At 41.8% G+C, this 25,219-nt stretch overlaps 1 protein-coding gene across 5 annotated transcripts in view; it reads left to right on the forward strand.

Annotated features, from left to right (window-relative positions):
- Positions 1–25,219, forward strand: part of pvrl2l (PVR cell adhesion molecule related 2 like) — a 296,522-nt gene that overhangs the window by 227,310 nt on the left and 43,993 nt on the right. For 2 of the 5 annotated variants that reach the window (XM_068332344.1, XM_068332345.1), the window contains one exon: positions 8,720–9,036. The exons of 1 other annotated variant lie outside the window; for it this stretch is intronic. In XM_068332344.1, the coding sequence (XP_068188445.1) occupies positions 8,720–8,808 (89 nt within the window). In that variant the 3' untranslated portion in view covers positions 8,809–9,036. Of the gene's footprint in view, positions 1–1,880; positions 8,552–8,719; positions 9,037–25,219 lie in introns of those variants that run through there. 2 more of the 5 variants (XM_068332343.1, XM_068332342.1) reach the window with 2 other exon arrangements.

Genomic DNA, 25,219 nt, shown 5'->3' on the forward strand with positions numbered 1-25,219 from the left:
TTGAGTAATAGACTTTCTAAAGGTTCGGCAATCTAGGAGGTCTCGAAGACCTAGAAAAGACTTGTATTCAACCGTATATCACCCAGACACTTTATAAATTTATCAAATGCTTAAGATATAAATAACACAGTAATTAAAAATAAAGTTTGGCCCCCACATTGTGTTTCCATTCCAGCCCATAAGTTTTCAGTTAGAGGAAACTAGGACAGGCAAAGTTGGATTTATCATCCTTGCCTTCTGTCATTTCAGTTGGATATCACCAGAAACTGTCCCCTAATTTAGACATCATATGCTGTCCCTGGAGCCCCACCTCATTCATCCAAACTGTTTGTCTCAGATTGTTTGGCCTCGTCTCCCCCTGTGAGACCAGAGTGTCCGAAATCAAACAGAGATCCCTCCCACCCTGACTCAACTCTTCTTCCTCTCTTTACAAAAACCTATTTTTCTCTCTTCTTACTCAAATTATCATGTCTTTCATCACCCCTCTTTTTACTTTTACACCCTCAGAATGAACAATTTGTACAAATCACCAGCTCTCAGTCTGAGCTCACTTATATTGACACCCCCTACTGGTTTTGTCAACATAACTCGTACTCACCAGTGCCATACAAATCATTCTATGGTGTCTTGTGATTGTATTGAAATGGAAAGGAATGTCCTTCTCTCATTTGTTCAGCCCTGGCATGTAACCCCACCACATACAGCTAAGCTCAGATTGCTTGATTTTCATCCTCTCCTGTGTTTGCCAGGAATAACAACCTTGTTGATATTTGTATAAAACAGGAGTGGATCCAAATTCCCTTAAAGAAAAATCAGCATACCAATTTATGACAAAAACACATTAGCTGCCTTGTACAGGTCTTTACGATAGGTTCATCATTTATCCTTGCCAGTTTTGTCACTTTCCTTTTTTCCCTTTTTATCCCAGAATGAATTTATCATACAAATCTCCAACTTCCCGAGCCAGAATTCCTGTCTCTCTTATGTTCCTGCAGAGATTTCTCTTTAAAATGCCATAGTATGAGACTTACTCCTCAGTGTGAACCTTTTACCTTGGTGTGCTCCTGATCTGTGAGATCTGGAATGGGTCCTGAGTTGGCAGCAGGTGATCATTCTGTCCTGTGGTTTGACTAGCTGACTGATAAGAGAGGCATGGGGAGGAAACAGAGCATTGAAAGATTGCAAGGAAGAAATTAGTGGAAAGATAATGAGCATGATTAAGAGGTAAAAACAGAGGGTAGAAATGGGAGAGCTCTAGGGATGTTATACAGTGTGGTATTATCCTTCTGCGACTTTGTGCTCTTTTTGTCTGAACCTTTTTAATTAACCTTTCTGCCTGTCTGTCCTGCAAGACTTTCTGTGTCTCTCTCTGTGTGAATCTTAAACCACAGTCAAAAAAAAGAGCACAAAACAAAGGCAAACTTGGCTCACACCAACATGAAGTGTAAACAAAGGACAGTTACCCTATTGAAAGCTTTTCCCCAGCCAGCAATGGGGGGGTGGGGCAACAAAACCGAAGCTCCAGCTGTTGGACAGACATGAATATAGAGCAAAATGTCTGAAAAATGCTGCACAACGAGCCGCTGGGAGAGAGTGAATGAGTCCCATTCAACCTGATCCCAGCATTTACTGACTGCCCCCAAACCAAGGGATTACACTGAGGAGAACATTACTGCACACTTATCAAAGGATTGTAACACACACATAGAAGAAGACACTACAACTTTCACCACAGCACTCTTACAATACCAGAAGAAGTGTGAGTACCTCCTCCAAAACTGAGCAAGACTTCCTTAAACCAGCCATCAATTCCTGCACTTTTTTCTTTTCTTCCACTCATATTTCCATCCCTCCTTCCAACCCCATCATCCCCTCTGCAGAAGCCTTGGAGGATCCATCCAGTGCTGGCGTTGTGGTGGGGGCTGTGATTTCCTCCCTTTTGGCCCTACTGTTGTGCATCGCTCTCATTGCCGTCCTCCTGACCCGAAGCCGTCGGCAGCAGAGAGGAGGCTACCCCAGCAGTGGAGACTCCATAGCAACTGGCAGCGGAGGCAGCAATGGTGGAGACTATGGGAATAAAGCCTGTCTGCTCTTCAGTGGGGCTGGCAACAACAGCAATCCAAACGGGACCGGTGCGAACAACAATGGGCCTATCTACATGTACCGGGAGGGATGTGACGCCACAGGGACTCTAACGGAAAAGGGAAATGACTACCACCCTCATCACCTCCACCATCCCTCAATCGGTGTCCCTGCACACGACATCCTGCTAAGTGCTGAGATGGATGAAGCTGAGAGGAGGAAATTTCAGTTGGATGAAAGTATGGAGGAAGACGAGGAGCAATACAATAGGTTCGGGGGTGTCAGGGGAGGCGGAAAAATGCTACCACCAGCCTATCACATTCGCAGAGGCCACGGCTGTGAAGAGGAAATGGACATGTACCTTGATGATGACATGGAGTCCCAGAGAGACGGCTCTGTCATTTCCCGGACTGCCATTTATGTTTGAGGGCAGAGAGAGGAAAGGAATGATGAGGGCTGAAAATAAGGAAAGAGAAGCAGTGCAGGAAGACGGGAGATGGAGCCAGCCCTCTCCATTACCTGACAGATCAACATTTCTTCCATCGGCTAAACACCTACCTACTTAACATTCAACCTGATGAAAGAGATGCCATCAGTTATATCTTCTCTACTTGACACCCACTGTAAAGTTTTATAAGGTGGAATAAAAGTGAAATAAATGGAATCAAGTCCAAGTGATGTTTCGAAGCTGATGAAAGAAATTGGCTGTTATTCACCACAGCTGAACATTTATCTGTGTTTAACTGGATCAGATTTCATTCATTCATATTTCAAACCGCTTTATCCGCCGTAGCGGGTCAAGGTAAGCTGGAGCCTATCCCAGGTGGCATAGGATGTGAGGGAGGGCAAACTCCGGGCGCGATACCAGCACGTTGTGTAGCCATGCAAAAACAGACAACAGTCACACACTACGGGCAATTTGGCACGGCCAATTAACCTGAAGCGCATGTTTTTGGAGGTGGGAGGAAGCCGGAGAACCTGGGGAGAACCCACGCAGACCAGACACGGGAGAACATGCAAACTCCTCACAGAGCGGGACTTGAACCCGGAACCGCCTTGCTGTGCGGCGACAGCTCTACCCACTGAATATATAACAAAATAGAAAAAAAAATATAGCAAACAAGCAAAATCCACAGTGACGCTGACATGATGCTGCTTATCGCTACATTCTTGTTTCTAAAGCCTTGCAAGTAAGTGATTGTGTTGAGTAACTTTGTATTTTATACTTGACCTGATAATATTTGCAGCACCAGAAGCACGATTCCCTCAATAATGAAATCAGCAAATTAACTTTCTCTTTGGAAATACACAGGATAAATCTTCATCAATCGTCATCAACGTGTTGAACGCTACACAAAACTGCTCACTGCTTCTGTGGATGTTGCTGCTGAGCTGCAAAGGCTTGTTCCTCTCTGACATGTACGTGAACCTGGATTGTTCTTTAACTCCAGAAAGCAAAACCTGTGGCGACAGATGCAGTAAGATTTCATCCTGATAGGGACTTTTATGGGCCTTAAAGTGACCCGCCCCAACCTGGGACGCAACCTGTTTTCCTGATGGGTGCCATTGGAGCGAGGACTACCCGACAGAGTAACATAACTGACTTACCAGATTGTGCTAATGTGTGGCTGGCTGTGGTGTTAATGGTGTGCATCATCTATATATTGGGCGTTGTGTCACTGTCGCACAGTTGTCGTTATTCGAGTTATTGTGGTTGTTGTTGCTGTTGTTATTGTTACTGTTGTGTAATGGTGTTGATCTCGCTAAAGAAAGGACACACCAGGAGCCTGGGGGTTCTCAACCAGTACCATATTGGGTTGGTAAAGACTCATTTAATGGATAAAATAAAATTTTCCTTTTCTTTATTTTACATTTTCCGTTTGTCTGTTATCTCTGTTTTCATCCCTCTGTTCTTCTTCTATGTCTTATTTGTTCCTGTTTCATATGGATCTTGCACCATTGGTATGTTTTCCGTCCCCTAAACATTACATCTCTCTGATCTACATCTTCTTTATTTGCATAATAGGCGGCTTAGATGAGTGGTGCAATGACTGTGTGCAGGAAGAATGGGATAATTCATATTTGTATTCCAATCTGGGTCTCATTCATCGAGGCAAAATATCCTCTGGCTTTGTTGCAGACTGTTGTATTTCATGCATTCATTTCCCATGTCTCACAGAAATTTCCTTAGGATGTGTACTGGGTTATTCCATGTTTTATATTATGATTGGACAGAAGGACATGGTTGAAAAAGCATTCCAAGAAAGGATAAAGCAGGCTAAATAAAATCATTTCCCAACAGTTGTACTTTTTCTTAAAATAAGTTAACAACTCTGCTGACAGTGGTGGGATTATATTTAATGAGGTCACTGAAGATACAAAACTACATTTTGAATAGTTCTGTGTTTTATTTTGACGATGCGTGTTAATTCATGTAACTCTGCAGGCGAATCCCAACTACAAGCATGGTAAACGAGCTGTGTGTAGTCGATTCCAACGATGATAGTAGCACTGAATTTGAAGGTTTTACGACAAATAAATTGGAGATAATTGGATCAATTGTTAGAGAATTATACATGGACAGATCCCCAGCCTCGTGGTCAACATTCCACCTGCAACTAGGCGTGAGACCATCCCTCTGGCTGCTGCCCATGAGGCTCCATTGTGATTGTCAGATTGTGAGACACGACCCCCTGTTACTTGACCTCCACCCCCCCTGTCCCCCTCACTGCATCTCTCTTTACCAACAAAGAACCAGAACTGGATGACAAAATCTAAACTGAAAAAAAAATATTTTGCTGAAATTATATATTGATCAAACGTTTTTACATGGAGGAAAAATATATTTGGATCTTAACTGTGAAATTTGTTGTTTTTTTCAGTAATTATAAAAGTTTTGACTATGTTTCTGAAGCCAGATTGGCTCAGGTCACAGTGGAAATTATATAGAGGACAGCAGTCCCAGATGACTGTCAGGGAGGAAAGGGTTAATTAAGTTCCACTCTAGCAGTAAAATTAATGTTTTGATAACAATAAGAAGGAAGTGAGATTCAGTTTCTGGAAAGCATTAGCTTTATTGAATCAAAGTTAGTTCATCTGTTTGTTTTTTGTTTTTTTGTTTTTTTATTTTCAGATTACCAAATGGCTAATTTATGTACCTGTGGATTTATTACACTCGGGTTTTTATATGTTGATTGATTGTGAGAGTGGGGAAGTCTCTCCATCGTGGGCAAACATTTGGAGATCATGTACAGAGATCCTGCAGCGAGAAAAAAGATGGACTTCAAAACCTTTTTCTAAGGACTTTTGTTTCAGTTCTCTTCCCTTGTTGTTGATTGATGTTGACATTATTCACTGTGCAGTCTGGTATTCTGTAGAGGAGATAATTCATTTCAATTGAGACATTTCATAATATGTTTGGACAGGTTGCCAAGTATTCTGACAACCAGTCTGCATTTCCACACATTACATACTGTGCATTCAGAAAGTGTTCAAATCCTCTTCACTACTTTTACTTTGTCATTAAAGTTTACTGAGAGTAGATTGAGAGTAAACATTAAAATGACTGTAGCATCAGGCTGCAACATGACAAAAGTCAAGACAAAATGAGCCTGAATACTGTCTGAAAGCACTGTACAGTATATTTTGTTTGTTGTGTCACTGCAGTTTGGAACACAGTAAGAGTGATTTAAGCTCCGTTGGGTACATGCATGTTCCAAGACCCAGCACCCATTTCAGAAAATCTTTGACTTCTGACCTACTGTGTGTGTGTGTGTGTGTGTGTGTGTGTGTGTGTGTGTGTGTGTGTGTGTGTGTGTTTGTGTTTAAAACACAAATTTGAAAGACATGAAACATTTTAAATTTGTGTGTGGACCACACTGTGGAAGATGATGAAGATGTTCCAATTAGGCTTCAGCACCATGGATGAGTGCTAATCACACGAACATGGCAAAAGGATTTAGCCTAATGCTAATGGTCTGTAAAACGTGTCAGTAACAACCCACAAATTAAAATTTCACATCACGTTAAAATGACTCAGAAAATATCAGACTAAGTGAAATGTTTGCTCTGATGTCGTACTTCAAGTGCATACTCCTCCTCTCCCCTGTAGTCCACTCAAATACGTAGGTTCCAGCAACCCCCACGACACGCAGAGCAGAAGAAGCAGCTGTCAATGAAACAGTTACAGTCATGTTGTCACAATCCGCTCCTGGTTTTCCACTAATCTGCCCAGCTCTACCTGCCTTCCACTCCCACCTCATCAGTGCAACTACCTTCACCGGTGTTTCCTCACCTGATTATCACCTCCCAGTTCAGTATATATTCCCTCCCATTCCTCTCAGTCTCTGCCAGATTGTCTTCGTGTCATGCATAGCTCTCTCGCGTTGATCTCCAGACTGCTTCCTCGGTTTCGACCCTGCCTGTCTTCAACCAGTCTTCTTTGTCTCTGCCCCGGTAATCTGACCAGCCTTCTGTCCTTGACTACTCTGTCTGCTCGTTCCCTGTGATACCTGTCAGCTGGGATTCCTGTTTGCTGAGACTGTTTTTCTGAAATATTGCTGCCATTTCGTGCGAACCTCAGAATAAACTGTTGGACTATTCCTGATCTGGTCTCAGTCTGGGCTGTACTTGGGTCCTACCTCTGACCCAAGTACAGCCCAAGGATAAAATTCCTTCAGCAAGGTAGAAATGTAAAAACCAGAGGGGGGATGACCCCCCATTAAACCACAGCAAATTGCTGTGTGTGTGTGTGTGTGTGTGTGTGTGTGTGTGTGTGTGTGTGTGTGTGTGTGTGTGTGTGTGAGTGAAATGCAGCAACAGAAATCTCTTCTAATCTCTTTATGTGAAGCAAAGAATAAGTACACTATAAAAATAAATGTCATCAAAAATGTGTGTAATTGAAGTCTAAAGTGGATTGGGCTGATATTGCAAACATAAGATATTGCACCATACATTGTAGTTAATTAGGACTTTCCCCCTGAAAATATATTCCTATCTGGCTTCTGTACATTCACTGTATTTGGCTATTGTGGCTGCAGCGCATCTTTTCTTCAGGTGTTTCCTGCAGTATAATAATTCAACACAGTTGGATATGATTTCAGATTTGACTCCTAATTAAGTCTTGTAGTGTGTATGTATGCAGAATGAGAAAACTCATCATCAGTCAGTTTTGTTCCAAGTTTTGTCATCAAGTTTTTTCACAACCCATTTTCAATAAAGAAAACCTTTTTGAAATCTCTGTAGAAGAACTGATAATTAATCAAGCTGAGCATGTTATTACTCTATAAATCCCAGACTCCAACAAATCTTTCTCCACTCAGCACATTTCATAGCCCAACACAACATCGTGCACCTGCTCTGGGATATTTATCGTTCTCAACAGATCTGCCATAGGACATGATTTAAGTTTTCCTAACTTTAGGTTAGGCACACTCACATTTCCCCTTGACACAATTTCACTCAATTATACCTGGAAACTACCCATTACACAACCCAGTGCACTGCACATTTTTGTCTTTGCATTTACATATTAATATTATTTTTTTCTTTGCCTACTGGGCCTGCATTGTGATCAAATTTAAATAAACATACTTGTTTATTTAGGGGGTTTTCAACCCCTTAAATAACTCACAATAAGTCAAGGATATTTTGAGAGACTCAGTGGGTGCCATTCATATGGTGTTTGTTTCACAGCAGTTTTTGGGATAGGGAGGCCATTGTATTGGGGTGATTGACACACCTCTTTTTTTGTTTTCCATGTATTGATCTCACATATTGGGGCCAATACCAAAAAGTACAAAAAAACAGCCCTTTTCAATGTGGCATCAATCTCATCATTCTGTGGGTATAAAAAGCTGGTATTGTCAGTAAGTTATTCCAAGTTAATCAATCAAACAGCCATGAACACACAACGTCATTTAACGGACAAGCCAGCACCACATGGTCATAGTGTGCCTTCGGGTCGGTGGCAGGCAGTCAGATGTTGCTCGTGAACTTGGTGTGTCTCCAAGTGTCATCAGCAGACTTGCATCAAGATACAGAACTACCTGCAGAGTTTATGACAGACCCAGGAGTGGACAGACCGCAACAATGACCAGTACCTAAGGACCTATGCACTCAGACATCCTTATGCAACTACCACACAGCTGCAGGCCCGTTTACAAAATTTGAGGGATACTCAGGTTTCCAGACAAACCATTTGCATCCAACTCCACTGCTTTGACTCGAATGCCAGACTACCATTGCAGTTGATTCCACTGACACCAAGACACCACCGTGAACGTTGGCAGTGGTCAAAAAACCATGTGACCTGGACAATACAGCAATGGTCCACCGTCCTGTTCACTGATGAGTGTTGGTTCACCTTGCACAGGTTGTCAGTGTTGCTGGGGAAGGTGAGGTGAGCGATACGCTAAAGCCAACATGATCCCCATGGGTTCGCTTTCGTGGAGGAGATGTAACAGTCTGGGTAGGCATCACCAGTCAGCGCAAAACAGATTTGGTTATTGTAGATGGCTCAGTTACTGCATGTTCTTACCTTAGAGACATCATAGAACCGATCATCATCCACAGATTCTGCCAGCACACCCCCAACTTTCTGTTCATGGATGATAATGCTCCCCACATTGTGTCACAGCTCGATTTCAGGACGTCGGAGTGCCTCATATGGTATGGCCAGCAATGTCCCCTGACCTGAACCCTATAGAGCACATCTGGGACCAGTAGAAGCAGAGACTACCCCATCCCCACGTCACCTGGCAGAACTGCGCGTAGCACTTTTGGAAGAGTGGAACGCATTGGCTCAGAACAACATCATGAGGCGAGTGAAAAGCTGAGACGTCATTGTCAAGCTGTCATTGCAGCAAATGGATGATAAAAACCCCTACAGACATTGCCATTGTTTGTTATTTGGGGCTATCCTTGTCACTGTCTGAATTTTGGAGGTAATAAATATCAAACTAATGAAAATGGTGTTTATTCTCATTCATTATTAATGATATTTACTTATTTAAAATTGGGACCAAATAGGAAAAGCACTCATGCAAATAACAATATCCCTAACTTGTTATGGGTGGTTTATTTATTGGATATGCTGACAAGAATGGCTGCAGTCAAGGGAAGCGGTCCGCCGCAATTCAGTTTAGAAGCAGATTCCCAATAGCAGCTGCTGCCTGTTGCTTTGCAGGAAGAGGTGATGTTGGATGTCTCCTGAATTTACTTTGTGGAATTTCATTAACTGTTCACCTGGCTGAGATCCAATGACGAGAGAGAGGCCCCTTCCAGATTTGGTGCCCAATCACGAGTGTCAGAGCATACCTAGAAGTGAGAGAGTTATCATTGGTGCAGACTTCAATGGATATGTTGGTGCAGGAAACGGAGGTGATGAGGAGGTGATGGGCAGGTTTGGTATCCAGGAGAGGAACGCAGGACAGATGGTAGTTGACTTTGCAAAAAGGCTCTTTGGGAGTGACCAGGAAGGATAGGATCAGGAATGAGTAGATCAAAGGGACAGCACATGTTAGAGGTTTTGGGGATAAAGTCAGAGAGGCCAGACTGAGATGGTTTGGACATGTCCAGAGGAGAGATAGTGAATATATTGGTAGAAAGATGCTGAGTTTTGAACTGCCAGGCAGGGGGCCTAGAGGAAGACCAAAGATGAGGTTTATGGATGTAGTGAAAGAGGACACGAAGGTAGTTGGTGTGAAAGAAGACAGGGTTAGATGGAGGCAATTAATTTGCTGAAGGGAAAAGCCGAGAGGAAAAGAAGAAGATGAACATATTTTTATAAGTCATAGTTGCATATAATTTTTTTTTGCACCGTCTAATACATCCTCTTCTTAAAAAAAAAAAAATTCATATTCAGCAGTTTTAAAAATGATTTTGTCAGAAAATAAGGTAACTTTAAACCTAATCTGACACAGACATTTATCAAGACTTGACAAACGATGTTTTAAAAAGTCAAGACAATCTTGACCTGTAAGGTAATGAAACACTTCAAATTATATTTTTATGGAAGAAAATTACGTTTTGATGGAAGAAAATCAGATTAGGTCATTTCTTAAATCACTTTCTCTCAAATTACCTTTTATAGTGAGTGAAAGAATATTCTTGCAGCCTGCCTCTTGACTCCAAAACAGGGTCAAACTACTTACAAGCATCCCCCTCTGATCTTTAGCTTTCTGTCCTGCCTCACATGGCATGTCCCCTGGGGGGTTCCAGTCCTGGATGCAGCACCTGTAAACCTTATTCTTGCAACTGTGTCTGTGGAGCTCATGCTAAACAGAAGACACTGTGACCGGTCACTTGGCTCTGTCAGAGGGGAAAGAGAGTGGAATGGAGGAAGGGGAATGATGGAAGATGATAGTGGAAGCACAGTACTCCATCTGGGGAATACCAAATAGGCAGAGAAAAAGCAAAAAAGGAGATTTTTTTCTTCTCAGATCAAAGAACTCTAGACTTTAAAAGAAGAGAAGTAGAACAGAAACTGAAACCTCAGCCCCTGCCGAGAGGATGAGAGACATCACCAGGTTTTTTCAAAGACCATCTGAGACTGAGACCGTTTGAAATGCTGTCAATTATTCACCATTGAGCCTGGAGTTAGAAATGAGCAGATTTGTTACTTGTGGAGCCCAATTGGTTGGCTGTAGGGTAAAAATGACAGTGTGTCTTTAAGGAATAAGAGATTGGTAAAATGGGATTTACAGCTCTGACAATAAAAGCTGGAGGTGGGAGCAGAGCTCAGGAGTATTTTTGACTGCTATGCCACCCCTACACTTGCCATCTGGTTGCCTCCACCCAATGACTACTGACAGTTGTTTTCAGCCCAACCAATTAGTTGGAAAAAAGAAGGCCACCCTGTTTAACGTTCGTCAGCCTAGCCTATCGAGACAGATCTGTTTAATTTTCAAGAAGTCACACCCTGGTGCATGGTTAGAATATATCCTCCTTTTTCATATTCCCTCTTTCTTTGCCTCTGTTTAGCACCCAGAACAAGCTGTTCCTTCAATGTTTAATTCAGTGGAAGGCATAAAAGTGTTCTGCATTATCTCTCTGCTTCGGTCTTAAGGAGGATGACGATTGCAATTTGGAAAGAGAGGGAGAGAGAAGGGGACAGAAGGAAGCAAAGAGAGAAGAGAAAGAAGCAGCCTATTAGGTATTGGGCTTAGCTTTTGTTGTTAATCTAGTTAAAGCCTTGCCTCTGCCAGGCCAGCTGAGACTCTAGCAGATGTGGATGAAGTTTCCTCCTGGTTAGAAGAGGTCTCATTGCGCTCTATAACAATCTCCTTTAATGCAGCACTGTCCTGCTTTACTGCTTCTCTGTATACGTTCATCTCCTTCCTCTGTGCCGACTTTTAGCTATACTTAGGGATGCAATTTGTCATGTATATATTTGTTTTTCAGTCCAGGAAATGTCCACTATTCAAAATAGGTGTTTGACATTGCTTTCTGTCTTTTTATTTAGTGATTAACCGATCAACACAAACCCCTGATTTCTAAGCTTTTTTTCATTATGAGTCAACTAACTATTCAATCATTTCAAAATTAAAGTAAAAACCCACTTAACAATCCTATTGTATTTCTTTAATGTGGACACAAAGCTCTCTACCTTTCCTCTTGATGTAGTCCTCAACAGTTGCAATTTCAACTATGTAGAGCTTTAATTAAGCTCAATCTCTCTACTCGAAGTCACCAAGGTAGTTAAACAGCTTCACGGTGGCAAAGTCTCGAGTGTTGATGAGATTGCGAATGCGAAAGGCTCCGGCTGTTGAGGGGCTGTCATGGATGACACACCTCTAACATTGCGTGGAGGTCTGGGACAGTGCCGAAAGAGTGGTAGACTGGGGTGGTGATTCCTCTTTTTAAAAAGGGGGACCAGAAGATGTGTGCCAACTACAAGGGCATCACACTCCTCAGCCTCCCTGGGAAAGTTTACTCCAAGGTGCTAGAAAAGAGGGTCTGGTCAATTGCCGAACTTCAGATTGAGGAGGAACAATGTGGGTTCTGTCCTGGTCGTGGAACAACGGCCAAGCTACTGTATTTACTCTCGCAGGGATCCTAGAAGGGGCTTGGGAGTATGCTCATCCAGTCTATATGTGTTTTGTGGACTTACAGAAGGCATATGATCGGGTCCCCAGGGATATAGTGTGGGGGGTACTGCAGGAGTATGGGGTGAAGGAGCCTCTCCTCATGGCCATCCAATCCCTGAAGGCCCAAAGTGAGAGCTGAGTTCAAGTTCTCACCAGTAAGTCAGACTTGTTCCGAGTAGCCGTTGGCCTTCACTGGGGCTATGCTTTGTCACCAATTCTGTTCATGATTTTTATGGACAGGATATTGAGGCGTAGTCGTGGTGAGGAGGGTTTACAGTTTGGTGTCCTGAGGACTGCATCACTACTTTTTGGGGATGCTGTGGTCCTGTTTGCGTGTAACCTGCAGCACTCACTGGTCCTGTTTGCAGCCGAGTATTAAGGGATGAGGATTAGCACCTTCAAATCTGAGGCCATGGTCCTTAGCAGGATGCCAATGGACTGCCTTTTCCGAGTGGGGAATAAATGTCCTGCCTCAAGTGAAGCATGTTGGGGTCCTGTTCAAAAATGAGGGAACAGTGGAACATGAGATTGGACAGAGAATTGGAACAGCAGGAGCGGTATTGCAGTCGCTTTATCACACTGTTGCAGCAAAGAGGGAGCTAAGCCGAGAGGCAAAGCTGTCCATCTACCGTTCAGTCTTCTTTCAGACCCTCACATAGGGTCGTGAGTGATGGCCCATGACCGAAAGAACGAGATCGCGGATACAAGTATTCCAAATGGGTAGCTCGTGTCTCCCTTAGAGATAGGATGAGAAACATTGCTTTTGCAAGGAGTTCAGAGTAAAGCCGCTGCTCCTTTGCGTGGAAAGGAGTCAGTTGAGGTGGTTTGGGCATCTGGTGCAGATACCTTTGGGGAGGTGTTCCTGGCATGTCCAGCTAGGAGGAGACCTCTAGGCAGACCCAGGACCAGGTGGAGGGATTACATGTCGACACTGGCCTGGGAGTGCCTTGGGATCCCCCAGTCAGAGCTGGTGGATGTGCCCGGGGAAAGAGAAGTATGGGTCCCTGTTGAATCTGCTGCCTCCTCGACCCTACTCCGGATAAGCGGAAGAAGATTGATGGATGGATGGATGGATGGATGGACGGCTTTAATTGAGTCAGAATAAATGTGGCATAGCATCTTGCCAACAATGTTGGCACCAGAGATGTTAGATTCCCTCCTGTTGACATTAATACAGATGTTTAGACAAATAAACCTGAAACAGGTTTTTTGTTCGTTCATCATTTGGTGAGAGATCATAATTTTATTTTCTTCTTCTTGGGTTACCTGGTTATTCTGTTCACATCAAATCTCTTTGATTTTGGGACTCAGGCTGGTGACATTTCTGAGTTTATGTGGTGCCAAAAGAAGATACTGAATTACCTGCAGTTTGGCATCATTTCACTGGTTTTGGAGTTCATGTTGAAAGATAATGAAGTCTGCTAACCAAGATGAATCTACTGAGCTGGTCACTTAACATGATCGACAGAATTTTTTCCACCAGACCTGTCGGAACTGGTGAGCGCCATTGTCCAGATGGGACTTTTTTTTGGCTGGCTACATGCTGGACAGCTGGGATGCTTTCAAAACTATGTGTCTGGCCCCAATGGATGTGGAGGACGTCGAGGATGTGTACATCTTCACCACCATGACAATCGGGCCCAAAATATATCAAGATGTTCATTCTGGATGAAGCCGACGAGATGTTGATTCGAAGGTTCAAAGATCAGATCTACGAGATCTTCCAGAAACTGAGCACAAACATTCAGGTGGTGCTGTTGTCTGCCACCATTCCTGCAGAGGTGTTGGAAGTGACCAAGAAGTTCATGTGGGAACCCATTCGCATCTTGGTGAAGCAAAGTCACCAATATCCTCACGTTGAAGGGGAAGAATCAGGCGTTCCTGGAGATGGGGACAGAAGAGGCAGCCGTCACTATGGTTAACTACTACACTACTGTTACTCCTCATGTCCGCAACATCCCCATCTTTATTCAGTATTCCAATCACAATGAGCTCAGAACTGATTCTGGCAATCAGAGGATGCAAGCGGTGCTCCAGGCGGTGTCGGCGGTCCAGTCTGGGGGGTCACCGAGCTCAGACGTGCAGTAGGCTCTCACTGCAGCCTCCAGTCCCGTACTGCGGATAATCATCGACAACATGTTCTACCCTGTAACACTCGAGTGCAGAGGAGTTGATGAAATAAGAGCAATGAAGACGGACAGGAATTGTTACTACACCAAAAATCAGTACAACAGAGTCACTTCAATATTGGAAGCTCTACAATTTTGGACACGTCAAGTATTTCATGGAACAGTCGAAAAAATCAACATCATTGATGTCAGAAACATGGACTAATGAACAAAAAAACAAAAAAAACAAAAAACAAAAACAACAACAACATGTATTTGTGATAACATGGGATTACATTAAGTTTGAGACTTTAAAGAGCATGTTGATATCTTTTGACGATATAATACCATGTGAACTGTTGCAGTTCTGCAACAAACACTTTGTTCTGCAACAAAGTGTCTGCAACAAACTGGTTAATTTTTGTAGAAACACTGTCTGCTGAAAGAGGTGAAGGTGATCATTATATTCTTGTGGAGAACACTGGCAAGGTCAACTTCTTGTTTTAACTATCCATGATGTTGACAAACCTTGTGTTCCTAGGAAGAATGTAAACATGGTTATAATCTAGGGCAGGGATTCCCAAAAGTGTGGTGCGCGAGCTGCCGCTAGGGGGTGCGCGAGTGTAATGGCAGCTGAGCACCTTGAAATACATAAATAATTAAATAAATAATTTAAACACTTTTTAATGGAGGATTAACAGTTTAAATATTTAAATTCATTCACGGAAATCATTTGTAATTTTCAATTAAAAAACGTTTTGGGAAAATTTTAAATTAAAAAAATACCCAAAATGCACTTGGCTTTCTCCTAGCTACGTGCTAGCTTGTTGTGATAGCAACAACAATAATGTGCCGAAATGCATAACTGGTTAAAAACGGGCAGTCTGTCCGGTATTAAATCTGGGAGAAATGAAAGAGGACAGGATAGATTGGCCACAAATAAGAGCTGTGCAGTCTACCAGGCTGAAGAAATCCAGCAGGAAAAAGAGAGTGATGATGACGAGACAGGGGAAACTGAAAATGAGGAGCACAGAAAACAGAAAACTCACCCGGACACTTCATCGGGAGAAGGGGGTAAGGAACACAATGAGACTCGTACTCGAAAGAGAAAACATGATGTTGAACTTGGGCCTATGTTATTTTGATTCTTTGTGGCGGAGTAGCATACTTTTTACCATTTAATAACTATTACAGTTTGTTAAATAGGCCTATTTGTTACATAGCAGGGCTCGAAATTGCGCCCATTTTGGTCGCATATGCACCCAAATTTTTATCACTGTGACTATTAAATATATTTGGGAGCACCGGTGCAACTAGAGAAAAAAATCTGGTGCTCCTTTTTTTTTTGAGACCGCGCTCCTGCGGTCCTGCCAGGAAATAATGAGAGCGCAGCTGCGGCTGCTCTCCTGGGCGAGGGAGAGAGGCGCGGAATGGAGATGGATGGAGCATCTCTATCGCTCCGTCACTGCCTTGCTTTTGGGTAGGTGCTCCTGAAGTCTTTGCTGGTGCTACTAACTTCTACATTTGGGAGCACCAGTGCTACCAAGAAAAAAAAGTTAATTTCGAGCCCTGCATAGTAATAACTGCTGTTCATCACTCATCTGTAGTCGGCTCGCTCGTCGACCATTTTGACTTAAAATATTATTATTGTCATTTTTATATTGTTAGTACTATTCTTCCCACCGTTTCTAAAGTGAGAGATCATTAGGCCCATTATTGCACAATCTATTCTGTGTTAACAGGAGCCTATATTATTAAACTTGATACCTATATAAAGACTACGCCTTTTCTTTTTTTTTTTCATGTTTCGGGCATTGGGGGTGCGTCAGCTAAGTCGGGAGGTAGGAGTGGGTGCGCGGACTGAAAAGTTTGGGAGCCGCTGCTCTAGGGTAAAAGGCTAATATTTGGAAGTGGATAAGGGTATGAACGTCAGTCAGAATTCAGTGTATGAGCTGGTTGAAGACTTTTAATGTCTGAGTTTGTTGATTACATATTCTAATGAGAGAGATGTTTTGTGGATGATTTAGGGGACGGGAATCTACAATCAAATGGCTTCTACCCGTTAACCCTTCTTTTTTTTTTTCTTTTCGGATGTTGTTGATGATGATTCAACACTGATGAAAGTGAAATATGTTGTAATAACATGTCTGGAAAGAAGAAAAATGAACTTGTATAAAAAACAAAAACAAAAAAACTTCCCATCAACCTGAGTGATGAGCTTTAATGAACCCTAATGTGAAGAGCAAGAACTTGAGGACCTCAAAGAACTCCTGCACATTGGCAACAGCACGAGGTGAGGATGGAATGAACCACTGCATCTTGTAATACTTGATCAAACCTAAGATGTCAAATGGAAACCTCCGATGCTGAAAATGGGTTCAGTGGGTTCAGTTTCTTCTGGGCAGTCTGAGATTTTTATGATTATACCTCCATACACTTAAATGCATTATATCTGCCATAGCAAAACTGTCATGTTTGGGGTTAGGACCCATATGCACAACACCAAAGGAGCAGTTCTGATTCATGATTTAATACAACAAAAAGCAGGTTTCAAAAAAGCTAAAACAAGGAACAGAACAATGGGCAAAATCCAAGAAAAAAAACAAAATCCAGGAAATAATAAATCTCAAAAGTCCAAAAACTAGAAGTATGGGACAGGTAGAAAATAATCTGACACAAAACCAAAGGAGAAGCCAGCTTGAAAAGAGATGAAGCACAGATGTGGAGATGAGGCTCTGCCCACATGTTGGACCCACCTCCTGCCACACTCCAACACTGCAGAGCAACATTACACAAACACAGAACCGTGACAAAAACTAGAACTTGCTCTCACCAGTGATGTCTGTGGCTTAAAATGATTGCTGTTCAAATAATAGCAGCTGTCCCAGCTTTTGATTACATGTTGGAATTTCTGTGTGTGATTGCACTTTTATATAAGGCCCTGTGCATTTGTGTTGTCATATTGTTGTGGTTTGAAGTTTAGAGTCCCCCAGCAATTTAGCGCTGTCAACCCCTGACAGTTTAAAAGCATACATTAAAAAATATAACAGCAGAACAAGAAGAGTTGTCTTTTCTATCGCTCAGTCTGTCAAAACCCAAAGTGTGTTTTCCCTACATTATGCTCAATGAAACTCGACAGACGACAGTGAACTCCTTGCTATGCATTCAGTGGCTAATATAGCCTTTAGCTTCTAGTTGGGAGCAGAGACGAGAAGTGAGTCACAGCGATATGGTAAACTCACTTATGTGTAGCTCCTCATCTGGAAATTTTTGTCATTTTCAAACTATCAAACACATATATCAAACGTGCCGGGGCTCTCAGAGCACAAAGGGTTTATTCAATTTCTTTAGACATGTGGGGTAGCTCTCCCCTGGAGTGTAAACACACTTTGATATGTAAAATAAGTAGAGCTTTATCTTGAACACCTCCCCAATGTTCTTAACTGTGTCACATTCCATATCACAACATCGGAGCTATGCTTTGATTTGATTAGTCGTCTGCCTTCCTTGCATGACCTTGCAGTGACTTTTGCTTCTTGCTTGGCCATTTAAAATCTTTAAAAATATTTAAATCCTTTAAATTCATTCAATTTAAGCACCAATATGTATACAGAAGTTTTTGAGTTTTTGAACTATGGTGTTGCATCCTGAGTATTCCATGCGTCATAAGTTTTTTAATAGTGGTGCTGGAGAATCAAAGCCATGTTGTCATCTTAAATCCAGCTGCCTAAACAAATAAAGTTGTTGGGTTTTTTCGTCACAATGAAGACAGATGTCACTGTGCTGTTCAAGGATCACCAACTTTGGATTTACCCAGCCTTTGTTTAAAGAAGAATTTCTGCAAACACTGAACCCATTGTGATGTCTAATTCAGATGTAAAAAATATAATTTCACAACACAGACAAGGAAACTTTGAATTCATGAATGATAATGTGTCCGTTTTAAGTCACAACCTTGACTTGTGCACAGAATTTTTAAGTCTTATCTTTAAAAATTAATTACACTGCAGATCGCAAAAGAAACATTTTCTTACATCGTGACTTCAGGATGAACGTTTTTGCCATACAGAGGATAAGTTGCTAAGTATTTAATGATTATTTTTCAAAGCAAAGCTTTATTTTGTCAGATGTCTCTTCAGTCAGCAGTATGTAGAGACAAGGATGACTTCATCTTACTTTACACTGCCTGTGACACATTTCAAGGATGTGGTTAGATCCTTTAAATGTTTTAAACTGCACAGAAACAAGTGAGGTTATCATCCCCTACAAGCAGGTACTTTCTTTTCTTCATCCAATCAAAACGGGGCTTTTTGATTGAGTATAAGAGTAAATCTGTGAGTAAATACTGATGAAGGTGCATGATTTTATGGTGGAAAGCCCTGGCGTGTTGGACAGCGGCCCAGTAGCTCAGCTTCCAACTTTTCTTCATGTTTGAGAGTAAATACCACAAGATGAGAAGAAAACGTTCTCACTTTAACAGCTTCAACAGTTAATCTTTCTGTCAAAGAATCCTTCTGCCATTCAACAGAAGAGGAGACTGAAAAAAATATTCAGACTATGTTTATGATGGGCGTGAAATCAAGGTTTAATTCCCCAAACCACAAACTTAACTAGCATCACAGAGAAGACAGAGCTCATCTCATGCCATGTACTTGAACGAAGTTGATAAAAGAACCGGACCAAGGTTCCATCCTTTGGAAAACCTGCCAATAAATGATTAGAGAGAGATGTTTGGTGTTCAGGGTGTTTATGGTTTATGCAATATATATAATTACATTATTTGTGAAGAAGATTCATACGACATAAGTGGAAATGTATTTATCAACAGATATACAATTGTATGCTGTTTTGTGCTGAAACTAAAGCGCTACACCTGACATTTGTGTCTTGTAATCCCAGCAGTGATCCTAATCTGGGCTTTTTTATTTTAATTTTTCAATATTTGCAAGCAATTTCTTCTTTCCCATCAGTGGTAAACCTCCATCATAATCAGCCAGGTAAGACAGATGGGCAGATATTTGATTCCCCTGGTATCTGCTTCTCAGAGAGAAGATGGATGGGGATTAGCTTTAGCTGCTAAATGACCTGATCGATGTTTGTCCAGGGAAGAAAAGTGTGTGTGTGTGTGTGTGTGTGTGTGTGTGTGTGTGTGTGTGTGTGTGTGTGTGTGTGTGTGTGTGTGTGTGTGTGTGTGTGTGTGTGTGTGTGTGTGTGTGTGTGTGTGTGTGTGTGTGTGTGTGTGTGTGTGTGTGTGTCTTGACATGGAGTTTTTACCCTAAGTCCTTAAACTGGAAGGCTTACTGGGCTTTGGGTCCTTTAATGCATAAGTCAACTCACTAACTGAATTGACTGGAGCTCAGCTCAGTTTTTTGTTTAGTCCCATCAGAATAGCTTGGTGATAAATTAGGGGCACAGGGGTGAAATCATAATCCTTGTTTGTATTAAAGTTATTGGTTTTGTTAATTTCTTATTCTTCTGGTTGTGACTATGGATGATGTTTTTCATGCGTGTCCGTTTGTGGATGAAGCAGTTCCTGTAATTAGATTGGCATTGAACAAATATCAAACAATTTGCTCATGTAATAGAATGACATAAAAATATCATATCTTACTAAATTGAAAGAAATACTATCTTTTCCTCATGGCATGGAGCTGAGTCAGCTGACTCTGTTGGTATGCCCCTGGGACACCACTCCTGGGGGGTATTCTGGCCATGTCCCATTGGGAGGACACCTGGGGTGTATACTCAGGACATGCTGGAGGCATTATATCTCAGTGCTGGTTTGGGAAATCTTTGCTGTACACCAGAAGAGCTTCAGGAGGTGGCTCGGGAGAGGGAGGTTTGGGCTTTTTTTTGTGTAAGTCTGCTGACTACCCACCAATCACACTGACCTTGTTGAAAAAAAGTTGGTTCAACTGTTTAAGTGAGCCAGGAAAACTATTTCCTTATTCCAATTTTAATTGACCAAATTATATTCTTAACTTCTTATTTATTGAACAAAAAAAACCTCTTATATGTTTTTCAAACTATTTGGGATCTTGCTAAGCAGCGGGGTGGTTTGACTCCTGCTGTATCCTTGCTGTGTTTTACGGTCTGTATTTGCACTGTGTCTTTTTTGTGTATGCGTGAATGCTGTTTGTACACGCATGATTAACCTTCATGTTCAGGAGGATTTTAGATCTTACTTGAAAGTGATTTTTGGTTTGGATCGCGTATGTTTGAGAAACCTTGTTTCTGTGTGTTTGTTCATGCTCATGCTAATGAGCACAATTGGGCGGAAGAGTGAGAAAGTGTGCTTCTTATATTAGTAAGTGTGTACTTTTGTTGCAGGTGTGACAACTGTGGATGTGTGTGTGAGCATAACCCCCTCCCCCCCGGCATTCTTTTCATTTCACAGAGCATTAGTGATGAAATCACACATCAGTAATCAAAAATTTAGATAAAAATATGCCGTTCCTCTGGTGTCACATACACTAATCCTGCGACAACACAGAGGAGTGAGAGGGAGAAGAAGAGAGGTAAAAAAGTGCAAATGCACATCAAATTCACAAAGATGTTTCTGTCGCTGCAGGAGACAGGACCCAAGTTAAGAAATATCAGGCAGAGATGTACATTAATCTGTCTCTGAAGGTGGTGATGAAATGGTGATGTTATACTTTCAGGATTTTTGAATTCCACATATCCTTCTATCTGCCTTTGGCCAAAAGATGTATACTCGTAATCTTTTTCTCTTCTTAAGATGTGTTATCTGAGATATTTGAAGGCTCTTTAGAACAAGATGATCTTATCTGCAGCGCTTGCTCATCAAAACCGATGACAGTGTAGTTTTTTTCTCCTCCATGATTTTTCTAACTCAAGTTCTGGCATAAATCATTATTTTTGAAACAAATAGCAGGCAGATTTTCAACTGTTCAGTAATGGAGTTTAAAATAGTCAGTGACCAATGCTGTTGTAACATATATAAGTTTTTTTCTGGTGGATATATAGAATGTTCAGTAATGAGTAACCACCTTAAGAGTCAATTAAATGATTTCACTGAGAGATATCATTTGAGATGGGCTGAATGTGTCTGACAGTATGCTGTGCAGAAATGTTCTGTCACAGAGCTGCAGTATTTCTCCAGAGTCTCTCATATCAGTCAATCAGTAAAATCCAGGCTTGCAGCTACTGCCAGCAAATGAAATTCAGAATCAATCAAGCCTCACTGTGTTATCAGTGTTGCAGCTGTGCTTTAGCCAAATGATGGCAATGAATGTTCCTCCAAACCACGGATGTGTTAAACTTTATATTTGTGGCAGCTCTCTTCCTAATGTCTGATTAGGTTTAAGAACAAACACAACTTGGAAAGCGCAAGAAAAAGATAATTGTAGTGACTTCAAACCCAACGAGTCGCTGAGAGGCTGACGTCAGGGCCTTCCTTTGTCAGACGCACTTCCCTGGAAAAATCACTACGATACTAAAAATATATGTTTAATCCTTCATTAACTTTACAAGAATAATCAACTGATAAAAACTGGACAATGATTATATAAGTGATCATACAGTGGTAGCGTAGCAACAATAGCGTTTTGTGTTGTGGTCAACAAAAAGCTATTGTTAACCACTGTGGTGAGGGTTTTGTTTCTCTTAAGACAAGACAGTGTATTAAACACAAGATATTTATTTTGTCAATTCAAATCAAAGTTGAGTAGCAGTACAGTAATATCATCACTAGGTTGAGTATGAGTCCGATAACATCATCGATGATATTGACAAACAGACAGGTTCAACAAACAGACAATTTCAACAAATACTTATCTAAGCATGATGAGAGCTCTGGAGGCGATGAAAAAGTCCTCCTATGTGTTGTTACAGAATATTCTGGGTACAGGAAAAAGCTTCAAGTACAAACTAAGAAATGGATCACATTTCTTTTTATACCCTAAAGGCGTGACTATGGAAAGTGCGAATCAGTTGTTTAACTTCAGCCCCTCTGCTCTCCAGTAATCTTTCCGCCAGTTTCAGTAGGCACATCATGATCTCAAGAAGTTAGCAGAGACATCAAGTCGACAGATTTACATGGCTGATGACATAACCTAATCAGTCACGCAAACATTCAGTGCAGACAAAATTATTAAAAGATACTGACATTTACGCAAACACTTCTAAAAACATTATATTCTTGCAGAATCTTTCATGACCTTGAGACTTCCTGGGGCCATTTCTCCCAAGTGCTGAAAGATTTGACACACACACAATCTAAATTTTTTGGGTCAATGAAATGATATTATTTTATTATATGATTTTATTGTTTTATTTGTATTATTTTACTGTATTAAAAACTTTCCACCACACCACAACAATAGACAACAATAGATTTGTTGACCCACTTTTCCCAATAAGTGGGTCAACATCACAAACAACAACAATCACAAATAATATTTAAACCATCATAATATTTCATAATACAAAATACCTATAAATTCATTCATGGCTCCTACACTCCAGCCCCTAATTATTAGGATAACACATTATAATTACCCACATCCATATTAATAGGAGACATGAAACAATTAAAAACTTAAAGTCCATAACACATATCTTGTATTCTGTCTTCTTTCTTCCTGAGTCAGAAGTCAGTAAAGCCAACAATCAAGCTCAGTCAAAAGAATTTTTAGCCGTCATTCTGTGGCAAATCAGTAAAAATCAAAGTCAAACTGGGGGTAAAAGCATTCCAATATTCAGCAGCTGCTCCTCATCCAGCTTCAGCCTTCTGTAGTAGACAGATCTTTGTTATTGGACAATCAAGGCAACTGCTCTTTGTTTTAATTTGCACCTGACCTACTCATCTGTCTGGAAAGGGTTGAAGGACTTTTCCCATGACCCAGGAATTTTGAGGTGCCGTATTTTCCATACTGAGCACTACATCTCCAGGGATAACATTGCGCTTCACTCTGGCCCATCTTTGACGATCCTGTAGTTGTCCTAAGTATTCTGTAACCCACCTTTTCCAGGATAAATCCGACAAGTATTGCACCTGCTTTGATCGCCTGCAAGCTACACATCAGCCTCCTGGCATTCTCCTGGTGGTAAAGATGCTTTGGTAATCGGTCATCTGTTGATTATGGATTCTACCCCACAGAGAAATGTGTGAAGTCCCTCTTCATCCAGATTTTTCACATTCAAAGTAGAATTTAGGGTGTTTTTATCACAGACCGGATTAGCCACTCCAAAAATCCTCCGCGATGCGAACGAGCAGGGGGGTTAAAGGGTCATTTAATTCCTTTTTGAAGAAGTGAATTATTGATCTGTGACCGGTTTCACTGCTCAGTGGCTGTTCTCAACTCATGTTCTCCTCCAATAACCCACGCAGACAAGGGGAGAACATTCCCCGCCATGTTGTGCGGCGACAGCGCTACCCACTGCGCCACCGTGTCGCCCATGCCTCAGAAGCATGCCTGAGATATGGAAGTCTTTAGCCAGTATTATGGGATGTTTAGCCTCCACAGACATCGCTGATCTGCTCAACCGACCACCAACTCTCAGGATACCATCTTCAACACATATCAATGTGGCTATGGACCTTAACACTTTCACCATTTTGCAGCCTGGTGAATTCCTGCCAACGTCTTCCTCTTGCAGAAACTGATGATTTCCATTTCGGCCTTCTCCAGCTCCTCCACTGACAGACAACTTGGAACTGTCTCCCTATTGAAAGCATCCATAACTTTCTAAGAGAACATCTTTGTTGCATCACATCCAAATCAGACTGTGAAAGTTTGGTGTTCAACTGTTCCCTCTTCTGGCAACAAGCCAAGAGCCGGTCCTTGAATCTCAACATCCAAGCCACGGACCTTTTCAGACCAGTCCAAGATGAAAGTAACTGATCATGTCGGTCACAGAATCACTCTCTTATCTGGCCTGTACAGCCACTGCAGCGGCTTCTTTGATCTCAGGGTCATCTGGTGGAAGTTGATGAACATCCTGGGGATTAACAGGCCACATACTGTACATTCAGGTTGACAGAGAAAAGGTAGACCTGAAAACTATGTTAGATTTTTGAGGAATGTATCCACTTTCAAACCTCTAGAGGCCACATCTGCTAGGTTGCTTGCAGTGTCTACATATCTCCATTAAAAAGACTATGAAACCTTGAGAATGTCTGACACTGTTGGCAACAAAGACTTTGAACCTGGAAGGCTCATTCTCGATGTATTTGATCACGGATACACTGTCTGTCCAAAACATAGAATTGTGAAGTTCCATGTGCAACTCTCCCCTCCACAAGACGTCAATGCGGCTGGCCATGGTGGCAAGCAATGAGCTTCATACGAGGGATGGTAACCGACTTAAGTGGAGCCACCATAGCCTTTCCCATGACAAAAGCACTGTGAACGTGTGAGTGTATGCTATGCATCAGCAGGTGAGTCACTACTCCATAGCCATCTTCACTTGCATCACAGAAATGGTGCAGCTGTGCCATAGTTGTTTCTCGAAAGTCTAGTGGTTTCGGGCATCTCATCATGTTAAAATTCTCTAGACGGCACAATTCCTGCAGCCAAGTCATCCATCCATTAGCAACGGATTCAGGTATGATGTCATCCCAGCGAAGTGATTTCCTGCACATGTCCCTTAAGATTTTCTTTGCAGGCAAAACAACAGGTCTCAGGATTCAAGAGGATCAAAGATGGAGCTGACAGTTGAGAGAATTCCTCTCCTGGTGAGTGGTCTGTCCTTAATGATGATGTTGAACTAAAGCTGTCGGACTGAATGCACCATTCCACACCAAGCACTCTCTCCAACAGTAGCTGATCCTGATCGAGGTCCAATCCTTTCGTGTCCTTGGCTCTGTGACTTTTAGGTTTTACAGCTATAACCTCACGTCTGTTGCTTATCCATTTCCTAAGCTGAAAACCACCCTTCACACAGGAGACAAGGTCATGATCGAGAGATACAACTTTC

The sequence above is a fragment of the Antennarius striatus genome, chromosome 14 (assembly GCF_040054535.1).
Source record: "Antennarius striatus isolate MH-2024 chromosome 14, ASM4005453v1, whole genome shotgun sequence".
Lineage (NCBI taxonomy): Eukaryota > Metazoa > Chordata > Actinopteri > Lophiiformes > Antennariidae > Antennarius > Antennarius striatus.